The sequence below is a fragment of the Rhinopithecus roxellana genome, chromosome 15, assembly GCF_007565055.1.
Source record: "Rhinopithecus roxellana isolate Shanxi Qingling chromosome 15, ASM756505v1, whole genome shotgun sequence".
In the NCBI taxonomy this organism is placed as follows: domain Eukaryota; kingdom Metazoa; phylum Chordata; class Mammalia; order Primates; family Cercopithecidae; genus Rhinopithecus; species Rhinopithecus roxellana.
The window spans coordinates 61,674,816-61,691,701 of record NC_044563.1 but is presented as its reverse complement, the minus strand read 5'-3'; the positions used below and the strand labels follow the sequence as shown (position 1 = coordinate 61,691,701).

General features: G+C 36.7%; 2 protein-coding genes across 2 annotated transcripts; one reads left to right on the top strand and one right to left on the bottom strand.

Moving 5' to 3' along the window:
- The first annotated feature begins 3,267 nt into the window (after positions 1-3,267).
- Positions 3,268-4,215, top strand: LOC104678242 (olfactory receptor 51A7-like). Its single transcript, XM_010383472.2, has one exon. The coding sequence runs from the start codon at positions 3,268-3,270 to the stop codon at positions 4,213-4,215; it is 948 nt and encodes a 315-aa protein (XP_010381774.1).
- Positions 4,216-13,439: 9,224 nt separating this feature from the next.
- On the bottom strand, positions 13,440-14,803 carry LOC104678132 (olfactory receptor 51T1). The gene has a single exon (XM_010383344.2). It carries the CDS (start codon positions 14,671-14,673, stop codon positions 13,627-13,629), a length of 1,047 nt encoding a protein of 348 aa, XP_010381646.1. The 5' UTR covers positions 14,674-14,803; the 3' UTR covers positions 13,440-13,626.
- Positions 14,804-16,886: the final 2,083 nt, after the last annotated feature.

Below are 16,886 nucleotides of genomic sequence, written 5' to 3'. Positions count from 1 at the left end.
ACTCAAGGGATCATCCTGCCTCAGCTTCCCAAAACACTGGGATTATAAGTATGAGCCACTGTGCCAAGTCAATAACATTATTTAAACTAATGCTTACCACAAGATCTTTTAATAAGATACATTTTATAAATATGGAATTGATCTCATTATATAAAAAAATATATTAATGTTGTCTTAATAGAGATTATTTAGTCATTCTCTTTTATCTAAAAGTATTTAATGAAGGTCTATCGTGTGGCAGAGGCACACAAAACAATATAGTGATAGAATTGGATTTTCCTTCTTATTATAAACACTTAAATAGATAAGACTGTTTAAAAGAAATGAACCAGAACAAAAGGAAGGAGTATGACTGAGGCAGTGAGGGTGTTCAAAGCAGACCTTTCTGAGGACATGACTTTTGAACAATGACCCAAATATTTGTGGAAAGGGCATTTGAGTTGAGAAGAAAGCAGTATAGTGGTCCTGAGAGGGAAAGATGTTGGAATGTTTGAGGAGCTGCTAAAAGGAGTGTGGTTGTAGTATACTAAAGAGGTTTCTAGTGGTCTCCTATTGAGCCTTATCAGCTATGGTAAGAAGTATAGATTTTAATGTAAACATAAAAGGAAATATTGGAAGAATGAAGGATTATATAATTAAACATTGTTTTATCATTGATTAATTTACTTATTTTTATTTTGATAATTTAACCTCTAAACAGAAGTTTATTTGATCCATAGTATATTTTATATAAAACATAAAATAATATGTAGTGTGTATATTATACTACCTAGACCATTCTTGCCTACAGATGGGGGAAAAAGAAGGGCATTAAGCATGACTTTGACAATGGCATATAGAATGGAGTTGAGAGAAAAGCCCAGGGTATCAAGAAGAAAGAGAAAGGAAACAAGCAGAACTTCGAAAACTTCCAAAGCTAGATGGTTAAATCCAGGCTGGGAAAAGATTGATTTTAGCACAAGAAAACATAAAATGCTATGTGAGTGAAAGGAATTAATCCTAATGTATTAATATAGATGTCAAATTAATATTAATAATGAATCAACATGAGATTCACATTGGAACAGATCTGAACAGCTGAGTAACTAGAAGGCAAATACATCAATGCACTCTGCTCTCTGGGCTATGGGGAAATGACAAAGATCATGCCAAAGCAAGACTCTTATATCCTCAAATCAGAGAACATCCTCATATAGAAATTATAGATAGTACTTTCTTTGAAAGAGGGAAAGAAGCTTCAGTCACTCACACAGAACAAAAATAATTCTCAAGATCAGTTTAGTCAAATGAAAATCAATTCAGTTTAATAAGATTTAATTAATAATGATTAGATGTGTGCTATTTGCCAGGAACTGTGCTTGGTGCAGAAAATATCAAGATTGTCTGATACAAACTGGGCTTTTAATGATTCTATTGGCCACTGTGGATGACAGACACATAAATAGCAAGTCACAAGACAACTGAGGTACTGTAACAGAGTTGCAATGCAAATTATAATAGGGATACATGAACTCTGCTTGGAGTGATTAGAAAGGAAGACTTTAAGGGGCAAGACACTTCTGAGCTGACCTAATTGGAGTTGCTAAAGAATTAATGATACACTGTCCAAAAGAATCTCTGCACACTTTTTCCCTGTGGACTTTAGGGGAGAGAGAGTAGCTAATATCCAGATCATGACAAAACAACTGATTTATCCTTTTTGGAAGGTAGCCCAGGTCTTCTAGAAGAGGATTTGTCCTTAATGACTCATGAGAGTCTCATTCTGGAGGATAAACTAGTTGAAAAGTTTGTGGTTTTGTTCCTAATTGTCAAGAGTTCTTTTACAGTGCCCTAGCCTCTCAATAAAACTTTTATTTTAGGCCAAGGAGTAGAGATGGATATGTTTTATATATCTTGGAGCCTCATTGTCTCTGATGTGTTTAATGTCATAAAGCACATGAAAACTCTCAAATATACATAGTTGATTCAGTTGCCTATGAAAAAGCCCTAGATTTATGGAACAACTGTTTATCTTATAATTCCAGGGGGAAAAATGGGCCCAGGCAGTGCCAACCCACTTCATCTGTGGCATACTGTGTCTCCAATATTGCTATAGTTTAGTTGACTGAGCCACTCTGTAGCTGTGAAAGTGTGTGTTCAACTTTAGAGAAAGTCCAAGAATCTCTTCTCTCCTCCCATCCTCAAAGATGGAGAGCACCATTATGAATTGGTCACACATAAGGACATTGTATCCACTATCATACGAAAAGGTGGGGTTTTCACTATGCTATGAGAGAGGGTTAATAGTCAATCATACATGGCATTTGTTATGTCCTTACTTTGGACTGCTGCCTTTGAAGAACTTGTGAGTAAAAACAGCTTTAGAAGCTCAGAGCCTGGTGATATGGTATGGATATTTGTCCCACCCAAATCTCCTATTGAAATAGAATTTCCGACATTGGAGATGAGGGTTGGTGGGAGGTGTTTATGTCATGGGGACAGATCTCTTATGGCTTGGTACTGTCCTCTTGAGAGTGAGTGGGATCTCACAAAATCTGATGATTTAAAAGCTCCCTCTCTCACTTTTGTTTTTGCCATGTGACATGCCTGTTACTGCTTCACCTTTGTCATGAATAAAAGCTCCCTGAGGCCTCCCCAGAGTCCAACCAGATGCCAGTGCCATGCTCTAAGAGCCTGCAGAACCACAATCCAATTAAACCTCTTTTCTTTGTAAGTTACCCAGCTTCAGGCATTTCTTATAGCAATGCAAGAACACCTTGCCTATCACACCTTGCCTGAACGAATGTTTGCAGCAAATGACTAGAAATTGGAGAAACCATTGATTTTCTTCATTCTTCAAAACTAGTATCTACTTCCTGGAGTTTCCCAGTCTTTTTCCTTTTATTATTATTCTAGGTTCATTCTAGATCAGGGAAGGGGGTCCTACAGTCCATTATGACTCTATAGAATTTGTCATTGAAATGGGGTAATGCAAAGCCTAATAACACAAGAGGAATTTGTTTGAAAGTTGCTGCTGTTTATGTGGGTGTGTTTTCTGAGGATTTATGCAAGTACCCATGTTCCTGGTTCCCCTTGTCAGTTAAGATCTGACTTTATTATAGTCTGTTTAGAAGTAATATCTCTCTTTTATTTCTTGAAATAAGTCTTTCACAATTCCATTTTCTTTATTTCATAGACAAACATGCTGAAAGGAGGGAAATGAACACAGGAGATTCATATTGAGTGTCATTTCAGACCTGAGAATAAAGACTTTTCAATGGACTCATCATGCACCTTCCCAAGTCTTCTGAAATAGAGATTACCACCTTCTTTCTGATTGGAATGCCAGGGTTGGAGCATGCTCATGTATGGATCTCTGTCCCCATCTGCCTCATGTACTTGGTAGCCATCCTAGGCAATTGCACAATCCTGTTTGTTATCAGGACTGAGCCCTCACTCCATGCACCCATGTACTATTTTCTTTCCATGTTGGCTGTCTCCGACCTGGGCCTGTCCTTCTCCTCCCTACCCACTATGCTAAGGATCTTTGTATTCAATGTCACGGGAATCTCCCCAAATGCTTGCTTTGCTCAAGAATTCTTTATTCATGGATTCACAGATATGGAGTCCTCAGTGCTTCTGGTCATGTCTTTTGACCGCTTTTTGGCCATACACAACCCTCTGAGGTACAGCTCTATCCTCACCAGTGCCAGAGTTGCCAAAATGGGGCTGGTGTTTCTCATTAAAGGCATGCTCTTAGTACTCCCATTTCCTTTCACTCTTAAAAGGTTGACATACTGTAGGAAAAGCCTACTCTCTCATTCCTATTGTCTCCATCAGGATGTCAGGAAGCTGGCCTGCTCTGACAACACAGTCAACTTCTTCTATGGTTTCTTTCTTGCCCTCTGTATGATGTCAGAAAGTGTGTTAATTGCTGTGTCTTATGTGTTCATCCTGAAGATGGTCATGGGAATTGGATCCCATAGGCAGCAGCTCAAGGCCCTCAACACCTGTGTCTCCCATATCTGTGCTGTGCTTATCTTCTATGTACCCATCATTACTTTGGCATCCATGCACCGCTTTGGCAAGCACAAATCCCCAATGGCCATGATCCTCATTGCTGATGCTTTCTTGCTAGTGCCACCTCTTATGAACCCCATTGTATACTGTGTGAAGACACAGCAAATTCGTGAAAAGGTTTTGGAAAAACTGGGTCTACAACAACAGTGTCAGTAAACGTGGTACAAGATCAGCCAGGATCAGGAGAGAAAACACCTTTCTAAGCAAAGTATTATCAATGATTTATCATTATATTTCTTAATTATTCATATACAGATGGCCTTTCTTACCCATAGGTTTCACATGTGGAGATAAAAAATAGTCAGAAAAAAAGTATGATTGATTGCATCTATGCTGAACATGTAGACAATTTTTTCGTTATTATTCTCTAAACAATACAGTATAACAACTATTTACATAGTAGTTTTGTTGTATTTGGCATTATAAATATTCTAGAGATAATTTCAGGTATATGGGAGGATATGTGTAGGTAAGATGCATACACTACACCATTTTATATGAGACTGAACATCTTCAGATTTTGGCATCCCTGGGGTCCTGGAACCAATTTCCTATGGATAACAAGGGATGACTATAGTCAGTACAGCATATAACCTCTTTAAGAGCTCTGTAAGTAGGACTGACATAGATGTTGATAAGTATGTATTTGACAGTTTTAGAAAGTTATTGAAATCATGACTCAACACACTGATACAGCATTTTAGTTACACAATTTATAGGACAAGGATAAGTATATGTGAAAGCAGGGATTGCACTCCTTTGCAGACAAGGAATAGCAAGGCACTGAAGATTAAAGGATTATCACCCCAATCCAGTTGCTGGTTTTCTTTTCAGGTGACTTTCAGACACATGGTATTTGTTGAGGAGCATTCAGTCAAATTTTGTGTGAATTGTTGATTTCCCATTTAAGTGAAAGAAGTCTATTGTCAAGTATGAGTTGGTTAGCAATCCTCTCCCTTTGTGCCTTCCTTAACAGTGAAATAGGTAGAACCAGTAATTATTTTACCTTATCATTTTCACAGCCTTGAATTACAGCAATAAACTATCTCTTAACATCCCTTAATAAAAAACAATTTTTTTCTATATTATGGCAAGATTCCATAAGCCACAGTTAACTAAAAGAACAGAAGGATGATTGTGCTCTTGGTAAGAAATAGGAAAAAATATTTTAAAATACAGTATTTTTTAAAGTACTGATATTCTTGATTAGCTGTTATAAAATATATGTTCTAAAATAATGGTTCTTATGGTTGTTTAGGCATTTGATATTTTAAATTACTATCTAATGTTTCAATTTCACTAAAAGCTTAGAAATAATTTTAAGCTAGCATAAAATAAAAATATAATATTCAATATAACACAATATGCATGGTTATAGTTTCATATTTTTAAAAGAAAATAGCCAACTAAAGATATTTAGATACCTCAAATTATTTTCTATAAAATTCATTTGTTTCTTGTCTATCTTTTATTTGTGGTTACTTAGTAGTAGACAAAGATATAAAACATAAAATTTAGAATAAGTCAAACCTTAACAACTTTCTGCTATGAATTAGTAGAAAACTATTATTAATATATATCAATGTTTTACTACCTAAGTTGAGCCCACAAGTAATTACTATTGTTTCTGTTTCAAAGAACCATTTTGAAGAAGGTTGAAGTCGTCTTACATATTTTATATGGCAAAATAATCTTATATATTCTATGTTCCCAGGTGAATTTAGGTGAATCTTTATTGTTTGATTGTTGATCCTGAGTAGATTTCCCACAGCTTCATGGAGAAGGGAGGGACAATCTTGCTTATCTCCTCCGACTGCATTATTCAGGTCTTTTTCTGTGACCTCAAACATTCTCCATTTATGTCATAATTGTTAATTGCATGTCTGTTTCTCTTTTGTATTTTGTTTCCTCAGAGGAATTGCATTAATCAAATTTATTAGCATGTCTCTAGCGCTTGTACAATGTATAAAAAATTGCATCTGACTAGTAGTCTAACACATTTCCCAATGTTTGAAAAACAAATCAAAACAACAACAAAAAGTCTTTAACAACTCAGCATATGTTGATAAATTACAAACACACCAAACATCTGACATGATAGAAAACCTATTGCCAAAATAAATAGGGAGTAACTATAAATTTCAAGTCAATGAAGCTGTCCTGAAAAACAGTTCATATTCTGCTCAACCACAAGAAAATGGAAACATATTTTCATGAAATAAACAACAAAATTTTTAGTTTTTCTCCTCAACTCAGAAATTCAAATCTGTACTTGATGGAAATGACTCAAGTCATAAAATGTCAATAAGTATTTCTGGGAAGAGTCAGTAGGCTACATATTGTCTGTTTCTCTCAATTATCCAGCAGGTTTAATAAGTTTCTAATTAAGTTTCCAGTAACATTTCTTTTGTAATTAGTAAAATAATTCTAAAAACAGAGATATAAAAGTAAACCGAAGAACATACAGTTAAAATAAATACATTATTCTCTGATGGTAGTTTGTATTTCTGTGGGGTCAGTGGTGATATCCCCTTTATCATTTTTTATTGCATCTATTTGATTCCTCTCTCTTTTTTTCTTTATTAGCCTTGCTAGCGGTCTGTCAATTTTGTTGATCTTTTCAAAAAACCAACTCCTGGATTCATTGATTTTTTGGAGGGTTTTTTGTGTCTCTATCTCCTTCAGTTCTGCTCTGATCTTAGTTATTTCTTGCCTTCTGCTAGCTTTTGAATGTGATTGCTCTTGCCTCTCTAGTTCTTTTAATTGTGATGTTAGAGTGTCAATTTTAGATCTTTCCTGCTTTCTCTTGTGGGCATTTAGTGCTATAAATTTCCCTCTACACACTGCTTTAAATGTGTCCCAGAGATTCTGGTATGTTGTATCTTTGTTCTCATTGGTTTCAAAGAACATCTTTATTTCCGCTTTCATTTCGTTATGTACCCAGTAGTCATTCAGGAGCAGGTTGTTCAGTTTCCATGTAGTTGAGCGGTTTTGATTGAGTTTCTTAGTCCTGAGTTCTAGTTTGATTGCACTGTGGTCTGAGAGACAGTTTGTTATAATTTCTGTTCTTTTACATTTGCTGAGGAGTGCTTTACTTGAATCCAGGGATGTAAAGGACCTCTTCAAGGAGAACTACAAACCACTGCTCAGTGAAATCAAAGAGGACACAAACAAATGGAAGAACATACCATGCTCATGGATAGGAAGAATCAATATCGTGAAAATGGCCATACTCCCCAAGGTTATTTATAGATTCAATGCCATCCCCATCAAGCTACCAATGACTTTCTTCACAGAATTGGAAAAAACTGCTTTAAAGTTCATATGGAACCAAAAAAGAGCCCGCATTGCCAAGACAATCCTAAGTCAAAAGGACAAAGCTGGAGGCGTCACGCTACCTGACTTCAAACTATACTACAAGGCTACAGTAACCAAAACAGCATGGTACTGGTACCAAAACAGAGATATAGACCAATGGAACAGAACAGAGTCCTCAGAAATAATACCACACATCTACAGCCATCTGATCTTTGACAAACCTGAGAGAAACAAGAAATGGGGAAAGGATTCCCTATTTAATAAATGGTGCTGGGAAAATTGGCTAGCCATAAGTAGAAAGCTGAAACTGGATCCTTTCCTTACCCCTTATACGAAGATTAATTCAAGATGGATTAGAGACTTAAATGTTAGACCTAATACCATAAAAACCCTAGAAGAAAATCTAGGTAGTACCATTCAGGACATAGGCATGGGCAAGGACTTCATGTCTAAAACACCAAAAGCAACGGCAGCAAAAGCCAAAATTGACAAATGGGATCTAATTAAACTAAAGAGCTTTTGCACAGCAAAAGAAACTACCATCAGAGTGAACAGGCAACCTACAGAATGGGAGAAAATTTTTGCAACCTACTCATCTGACAAAGGGCTAATATCCAGAATCTACAAAGAACTCAAACAAATATACGAGAAAAAAACAAACAACCCCATCAAAAAGTGGGGAAAGGATATGAACAGACATTTCTCAAAAGAAGATATTCATACAGCCAACAGACACATGAAAAAATGCTCATCATCACTGGCCATCAGAGAAATGCAAATCAAAACCACAATGAGATACCATCTCACACCAGTTAGAATGGCAATCATTAAGAAGTCAGGAAACAACAGGTGTTGGAGAGGATGTGGAGAAATAGGAACACTTTTACACTGTTGGTGGGATTGTAAACTAGTTCAACCATTATGGAAAAGAGTATGGCAATTCCTCAAGGATCTAGAACTAGATGTACCATATGACCCAGCCATCCCACTACTGGGTATATACCCAAAGGATTATAAATTAGTCTACTACAAAGACACATGTACACGTATGTTTATTGCGGCACTATTCACAATAGCAAAGACTTGGAATCAACCCAAATGTCCATCTGTGACAGACTGGATTAAGAAAATGTGGCACATATACACCATGGAATACTATGCAGCCATAAAAAAGGATGAGTTTGCATCCTTTGTAGGGACATGGATGCAGCTGGAAACCATCATTCTTAGCAAACTATCACAAGAACAGAAAACCAAACACCGCATGTTCTCACTCATAGGTGGGAACTGAACAATGAGATCACTTGGACTCGGGAAGGGGAACATCACACACTGGGGTCTATCATGGGGAGGGGGGAGGGGGGAGGAGGGAGGGATTGCATTGGGGAGTTATACATGATATAAATGATGAATTGATGGGTGCTGACGAGTTGATGGGTGCAGCACACCAACATGGCATAAGTATACATATGTAACAAACCTGCACGTTATGCACATGTACCCTAGAACTTAAAGTATAATAAAAAAAAAAAAAAAAAAAAAAAAAAAAAAAAAAAGATCCTTGCCGCTTGGCTTTGAAAAAAAAAATAAATAAATAAATACATTACAAACTATAATAAAGCTTAATATAATAGATTTATTAAACAGCTGTAAAATTGTGCAGTTTACTCAACAAATCAATGAGAACAAAAAAACAGAATAACCACACTGTAATATATATCATATAAGATCTGAAAATGTGACCTATAATCAAGAAATAACAGAACTTTATATAAAATGGATTGAGTAGTCAAATAATACAAGGAGGAAAAATGAAAACCTGTACAACATTTCATATTTGTGTGCATGTGATTTTTATCACCCACAAAAATTAAATTAAGAATTAAGTACAAAGATAATTTTAAAATCTACTGAAATACAAGCAAACAAATCATGTATGGATGGGAAAAATTTTCTGATTAAATAACTACAATGTAACTACAATGGAAAAGTGAAAAGAAAAAAGCAACAAAGTCTCTTACAAATAATCCTTATGGTTGTGGTTTTATTCTGGGTTTGCCAACAGGCTGTCTGTCTAAAATAAAGTCTTTTGACCTTAATCCTTGTTTGGGGTCAGATGCTAGAAACTAGATATATCTTGGAATTCTTGCACTTTTGAATAATAGTTGTATTTTTTTTTCCTTTTGATGAGGGTAGAACCAAAAATATATTTATTTGGCAGCAATACGAGAACAAACAGCATTAGATGTATTTATTGAAAAACAATTAGTTATCTGAATAACATTGGAGGTCAAAATTTAGAAAATAGTGACAATAAAATGCTTAGTGCTGACCAGGTACTAGGCATTGGGCTATATGTTTACCGGAATTAACAATATTTACTTTTTTTTTTTTTTTTTTTTTTTGAGACGGAGTCTCGTTCTGTCGCCCAGGCTGGAGTGCAGTGCCCGGATCTCAGCTCACTGCAAGCTCCGCCTCCCGGGTTTACGCCATTCTCTCGCCTCAGCCTCCCGAGTAGCTGGGACTACAGGCGCCTGCCACCACGCCCTGCTAGTTTTTTGTATTTTTTTTAGTAGAGACGGGGTTTCACCGTGTTAGCCAGGATGGTCTCGATCTCCTGACCTAGTGATCCGCCCGTCTCGGCCTCCCAAAGTGCTGGGATTACAGGCTTGAGCCACCGCGCCCGGCCAACAGTATTTACTTTTGCAAGAACCTGGAAAGGTAGATTTTATTACTTCCTCTTCTTCTGTGGGTTAGGAAGTTAAAGACTTATGAAGTTTAATGACTTTTCTAAGCATATAGAGCAATAAAGTGTTAGGAACTTAAATCTAAGCCCAGTCTGTATGATTCCAGAGCCCACAGCTTCAGCCACTACAGTTGGCCAACACAAGGAGACCAACAGTTATTTTGCCTCCTTCTAAATTTAATAATTTATATTTCTGGAAATCAATAAAGATAATCAGAGATAGAATCAATATATATTTATAAGAAAATACATCAAGGGTTACTGAAGTGTTAAGTAATAGGAAATAGTAGCAAAAACCATCACATACAAAGATGATGACATGTTATTCACCAGTGCAACACAGCATCAACAACTAAGTGGTGTTTGCTAAACCCTGTATTGATTGTTAAAGATTAAGTTAAACATAAGACACAGGCCTACTATCATGGAGTTCAGGTGGTGAAGAAAACAAGTAAATAAGTAATTAAATTAGCAAAATATGGTAATTTTAATCATACACCTAAGGAAGCATATGTAAAAGAATGACAACAGGCCTATTTTGATGGATAATGAAAGCAAAGCTTCCTAGAAGTTAAAATCTAATACAAAATATAATTTAATAGAGAATAATGAATAATAGCAAGTAAATATTTAAGACATACATTTGCATATAAACCATTATCTTAATTTATAAATGTATCAAGAAATATCAGAACACATGTATGCCCATGTGTTTGTTTATTAAAAAAAAGATTAGGTTATATACAGTTATGAGTCACTTAATAAGGGTTTTTTTTTCTGAGAAATGCATCATTGTGTGATTATCACATAGCGTATTTACGTAAACCTAGAGGGTATAGCCTACTACCTATCTGTGAAATAGCCTATTGCTCCTAGACTACAAAACTGTGCAGCATTTTACTTTACTAAATACTGAGGTAACTGTAACACAATGGTAAGTATTTATGTTTGTTTAAACATAGACAAGGTACAGAAAAAATACTGGTATTATAATCTTACGGAACTGCTGTGGCATATGAGGCCCACTGTTGACTGAAAGGTCATTACGGGGCACATGACTATATTATATAATTTCTCCGTAGGATTGCAAATAATTGTTATTAGATTTTAAATATTTTTTTCTATTTCTCAATACATTCACACATTTTAATGATATATATGACACTCATAATCAGAAAAATTCCAAATATATAAAATACATTGCTTAAAATAACAAAACACAAATTCATAGCCTATTGACAATTACCATAGGGATGGAGTACATTGATGAAATTTTTTTGGTGTTGAGTGAAAAGGTTGCATTTTTAGTCAGGTATAAAAACTACGTTTTTGAGTAATAGAAGATCAACACACATATAGAAGACTATTTTATGACTGTCATAAAACTGGAAGAAAATCACACATTTTTACAATTGTTCATCTAAAAACCTCTGGAATTCAATTATATTGTATACTTCAAAAGAGCCACATATCGCTTGAGGTATTACCCTGCATTCAAACATAGCAATATTTCTGAAGTGAAAAGTGTGAAATAAATAAATTATGGTCCAAAAAATATGTTCACACAAGTTTCTGTCATGTTTTTTAGCCAGTAAATATTGAAACCAAACGTAGGAAAGAAAAAAAATTATTGTTTTTCCAGATGTTTGGAAACTTCTCCATTGCGAATAGAAAATTATCGATCTACCAGGGTAAACTTTTAGAAAAGTCTTCAAAAGAAGCAATTGTAAAGCCAGAGACATCTGAAATAACTGACGCAGAAAAGTTTGGATGGTTAAATTAGTGTGTGTTCTGGGATGTCTGCTCTGCCACAAGTCAATTTCAGGGTCAGAGACTCTGCCATAGTATGATACTCTCTGAGGGAAATTGTATGGTGTCAGATGTCTAGAAACTAGATATATCTTTGGGTTCTTGCACTTTTGAATAATAGTTGTATTTTTTCCTTTTGATGAGGACAGACCAAAGAGACATTTATTTGGCAGCAGTGTAAGAACAAAAACGTGAAAGGTAAAATACTGAATTGTGGTATAATAGAATATAAAGACTTCCTTCTGAGTGCACAAGGCCAAGAAACATTTTAGCTACAATGAGGGACTTGGAGTTTGAAAAACTGAATTTTATTTATAATTGCATTACTTTATAGGATGGTCATTCACTTGTTTTTCCTCACCTAAAAAATGTGTGAGTCCTGCCACACGCTCTTATGTAATCTCAATTACCTGAATATAATGCATAAAAGGAAACTCATGCAAATAATTTTAATTATAAATGATATGTGATTATTGTTGGTAAAGGGGATTGGAGCCCAAGCAAAGCAAAATCACAAAGTTGTCAGTGCTTGAGCTGAACAACATAGCTTGAAAGAAAACTGAGGTCAAGAAACCAGACTAGGGCTGGTGTTCCCTATCTGCCAAGGAATAGGAAGGTGATATAAGGGGAGGAGGCAGGTGGCTCAAATCAGAGTACCTGCTTGGTTCACAATGCTCAAACGTGAGTTATCCTAGGTCGGATGAAATGGTCAAAACTGTAGAAAAAAAAATTGAAGAATTATCTCCAGCTCCCTAACAACTCTGCACCTGAGTTTACTTCTTCACAAAACAAATGTTGTCAATAAAGGCAATCTAGAAATTCCCTATTAAAAGCATCAAAGCTACTGTGCAATCCTAGAGTGATGAGTATACCAGAGGGTAGAAGCGGTTAATAGCTGGGTAGACAATTAACAACCCAAGAAACAAGAGCAAATAGAAAAAAGCTGCAGCTCTGAGAGTCAGCAGCGGAGTAACTGTGGACTCAGGATTAGAACTATATTAGAATATATAGGCAATGAGAAAATAATGAAAGTCAATGTGTAATTTTATATATTGGATGGATTGGAGGTATACAAAGTACTAATTAAAATTGAAAAGTATCACTTCTACTAAGAGGAAGAGGGATTAAAGATAGACGTATAGAGAGTATATTTGTAAGGATACAGCGCTCTCTAGAAGTGACACCAGGAACTGAAACCGACGTGTAAGATTTTCCTAAAGTTTTTAATTGTAACTTTCTACATCTGTGTCTTTGTGAGCATATGTAACTTCTCCTTTTACCAGCTCAAGTAACAACATTTATTGCCTCACTGGAACTGTCACCTCAGGGAAAAAAAAAATTGTTCAGCTGGATGTGAAAATAAAATTATAATTTACTTCTGTTCTAAAAACTATTGTTTTAAAGGAGATAATTTAATTGTTCCACTATATTAAAGTGACTTTATTTTGCTTTTATATACACATGAGTCATGTCATTGTCTAAAATGGTTCAGGGACATATACTCAATTAATTTGGTTTTAAATTATGGTATTAAAAAATAAAACTCTTTGATAAGCTCAGGGGAAAACTACTGTCTTCTTCCCACTCCTAAAATTCAGTTGGAATTGACTCAGGAACCAGAATGCCTATGGATAAGACTGCCCCAAGTCCCTTTCTTTCCTAAGCATAATTCAAGTCCTGACAATTTCCTACCTTCAATCCCATCTTCCTCTAAGACCCCTCACATTAGGACCCCATGAACCCTTGGATTGGAGCAGCTGGAACATAGCCTGGCGGATTGTCTTGGTCTTCAAGCTGTAAATGATAGGGTTCAGCACAGGTGGTAAGAGCAGATAAATATTGGCCAAAGTGCTACAGAGCACCCTTGGGGTAGAGTGGAAGAGGCGGTGTGCCAAAGAGAGGCTGATCATTGGCACATAGAAAACAGTGACCGCACAGATGTGACAGACACAAGTGCTGAGAGCTTTTTGTTGCTTCTTTCGGGCCACAATGCTCAGAACAGTACGGAGGATCAGGACATAGGAGAAAAGAATAAACAATACGTCAGTGCCATTCAGGTATAGCTGAAGAAACAATCCCCAAAAACTGCTGATCCAAGGTTTGGAATAGGTGTATTTGATCACTTCTGGGTGGTAGCAAAATGGATGGGAAAGCTCGTGACCCCCATGAAAAGATGCAGTGTTTATGGCTACTACAATGGGAAGTAAGAAAACTACTGGTCTAATGCAGATGACCAGCGCTATCACCAGGATCATCCTGTCCGTGAGGGTGGCAGCATAGTTCAGTGGGTTACAGATAGCCACGAAGCGGTCAAAGGCCATGGTTACCAGCACCGAGGACTCCAGCAAGGAGAAGGCATGCACAAAGAACATTTGAATGAAGCAAGCTTTAAAGCTGATCTCCCGTGCATGAAACCAGAGAACACCAAGCACAGTGGGAAGGGTCGTAATGGTCAGGCATAGATCAACAGCTGCCAGCATGGAGAGGAAATAATACATGGGCTTGTGGAGTCTCCGCTTAGTAATGATGACAAGAAAGATCATACCGTTTCCCAAGAGGGCAATGGTGTAGAGACAGCATACTGGAATGGAGATCCAGACATGAGCACGTTCCAGCCCAGGGAATGCAGTGAGGAGGAAATTTGAGGAAGACGAAGTGGTGTTATTGAATATTGCCATGGTTGGTTGAAGACACTGAACTATGAGGAAAGAAAAATAATTAAGATTCTTTATATATATCATACATTTAATTAGTCATTTTATATACAATTGTAAATTTAAGGTAGTTATTTCTCTTCTGTTTTAAAGACAGGAAATGGACCCAGGAAGGTTAAATAGTATATCTAGACTAAAATAGTTAAAATACAGATTCAAATTCAAAACCAAAGTTACTAACTCCAAAGTCTATTATTTTTTACTAAACTTCTGATGATCAGAAAGGCCAGGCTAATGAGACAATTTGGAGAGCTGAATGTTATAATTTCCTTCTTTTAAAATACAAAAATTTTTAATGTCCTCTTATATTTGTATATGATGTATAGGAGGGATGAAGATGAGAAATAAGCAAAATAGAGAACTATTCTCATGACTCATCTAAATAAGAATGTTTGTGGAGTCCAAGTGTTTTTAAAATTATGTGTAAAATTCTACATATGTTTGTATTGTTTTTGTCTTCATGTGCTGATGAATGCAAGGGGCATTTGGGGGTGCAAAAGTAACTAAGCGATGAGATGCTTATAAAGCAGATGTCAGTTGTCCTCTGTTCTTTGAATGATATCTCATAAAGGCAAAGAAGAAATGACACTGGATAACGCAAAGGGGGGCAAGAGGAGAGGAGACAGTGACTCAGTTTGCTGCTGGGGAAATTTTCCCTGTGGAATGGAGACAGAAGAAGAAGCAGAGGGCTTTCTCTCTGTGAGGTCATACACTCTGGAGCCAGTGGTAGGTCAAAGTTCAGTTCCTAAATTTATCAAGTTTTTCTCAACATTGCCAGCTAACCAGAACAATATGTAAGTGCTTTCTCTCTTCAGGTACAAGTCTCCATCTGACTGGCCAGGAAGAAGGTAGCATCTGCCCATTCATATACAGAAGACCAGGTGAAATTATTTGAATAACACTCACTCAACTCAGTAACGGAGTGACCCAAAGATCACCATCCCTATTTTCCGGCATCCGTAATGTTACAGACCCATCCTCATCATTTACCAACCCCTACCTTCTGTTAATTTGTTAACACTGAATTATATTTCCTCCACAATTCAGAATATATCCTGAAAGTTCCATGACATATTAAGCTAAAACTACCCTCTGCTTCAATCTTTGCCCCACATTTTGCTTGGACCTTTCACCTGGTGCTTAATAATGAGGCACAGCTGATATTGGTAATTTATGTATGCGAGTACCATGTTCTTATTCTGCCAGAAGTTTGAGTTTCTTGAAAGTTTGGGCAAGCATGTTTTTAATATCTCAATGCCAGTTACTAAAGCAGGATCGGGAAAAACAGAAAGTTTCATTTACCATCATTGACTCATTACCAAAAAATTATGGCCACAGAAAGGGAGTTTTGAGTCCTATCATCTTTTGCCTTTATCTCTTCTTTCTTCTCCTATCTTCTCTTTCCCTATCTCAATTTCTTCCAGTATCTGTTATACCCCTCCCTTTCTTCATCCCATCTTACTTGTAGTTCCCATCAATTTATTGCTTTATCTTCTTCCTCTCCTTATCTTACCATCCCTCATTTTTAAAAACTCCCTCCCCTTCAGTTTTTTTCCCCACATTTGCACTCCCACCTTACCTGGTCACATCAAAGGAAACACTACCAACTTCTCTTCAGTCCCATAACAGATCAGGGACTAAACCAGCTTCCAAACGTGAGGGCTTTATAGGCAGCCTAGTAGAGTCCCCAGGCAACAGGGAGCATTCTTGATTAGTAAGCATTCTGGTTCAAGTAAGAGTGATGGAACCCATCTGCAACTCAGACATATCTCCAAGACTTACCTTCAAACCCTGCTCCCAGGCCCAAGCAAACTCCATCCATCAGGGGCTGGGAGAAGAGCCCTAGCCCTGGAGGCTGACAGTAATGGATATCTGCAAAAACTGCCTGCCTGGGTCAAATAACTATAACCATTCCTCTTCACTCAGCCTTAGGCTAAGGACTCTCAGCCAGGAAGGCTCCCTGAATGTCAGAGCTGGATTAGGAGAGCAGAAAGAGTCATCCCATTGTTCTCTGTTTTCAATATATCCTCTTCCTAAGAGGTCCCATTACCCTCCTGGCCGTTCATACATCCCTCCTCTTACACAGGAACTCCTCCTAAGAACCCTTCCCATTCAAGTCATATCTGGAGCCATCTACCTTCTACACATAAGTAACCTAACATTTGATGAACACATAATATGTTCCAGAAACTATATCGTTCAAATGCATTGTCTTAATCAACCTTATGAGTTAAGTATTA

What these genes read in the sequence shown, in the direction of transcription:
- LOC104678132 (XM_010383344.2), bottom strand. Translation starts at nt 14,673, where the DNA reads ATGATATATATAAAGAATCTTAATTATTTTTCTTTCCTCATAGTTCAG.
- LOC104678242 (XM_010383472.2), top strand. Translation starts at nt 3,268, where the DNA reads ATGCACCTTCCCAAGTCTTCTGAAATAGAGATTACCACCTTCTTTCTG.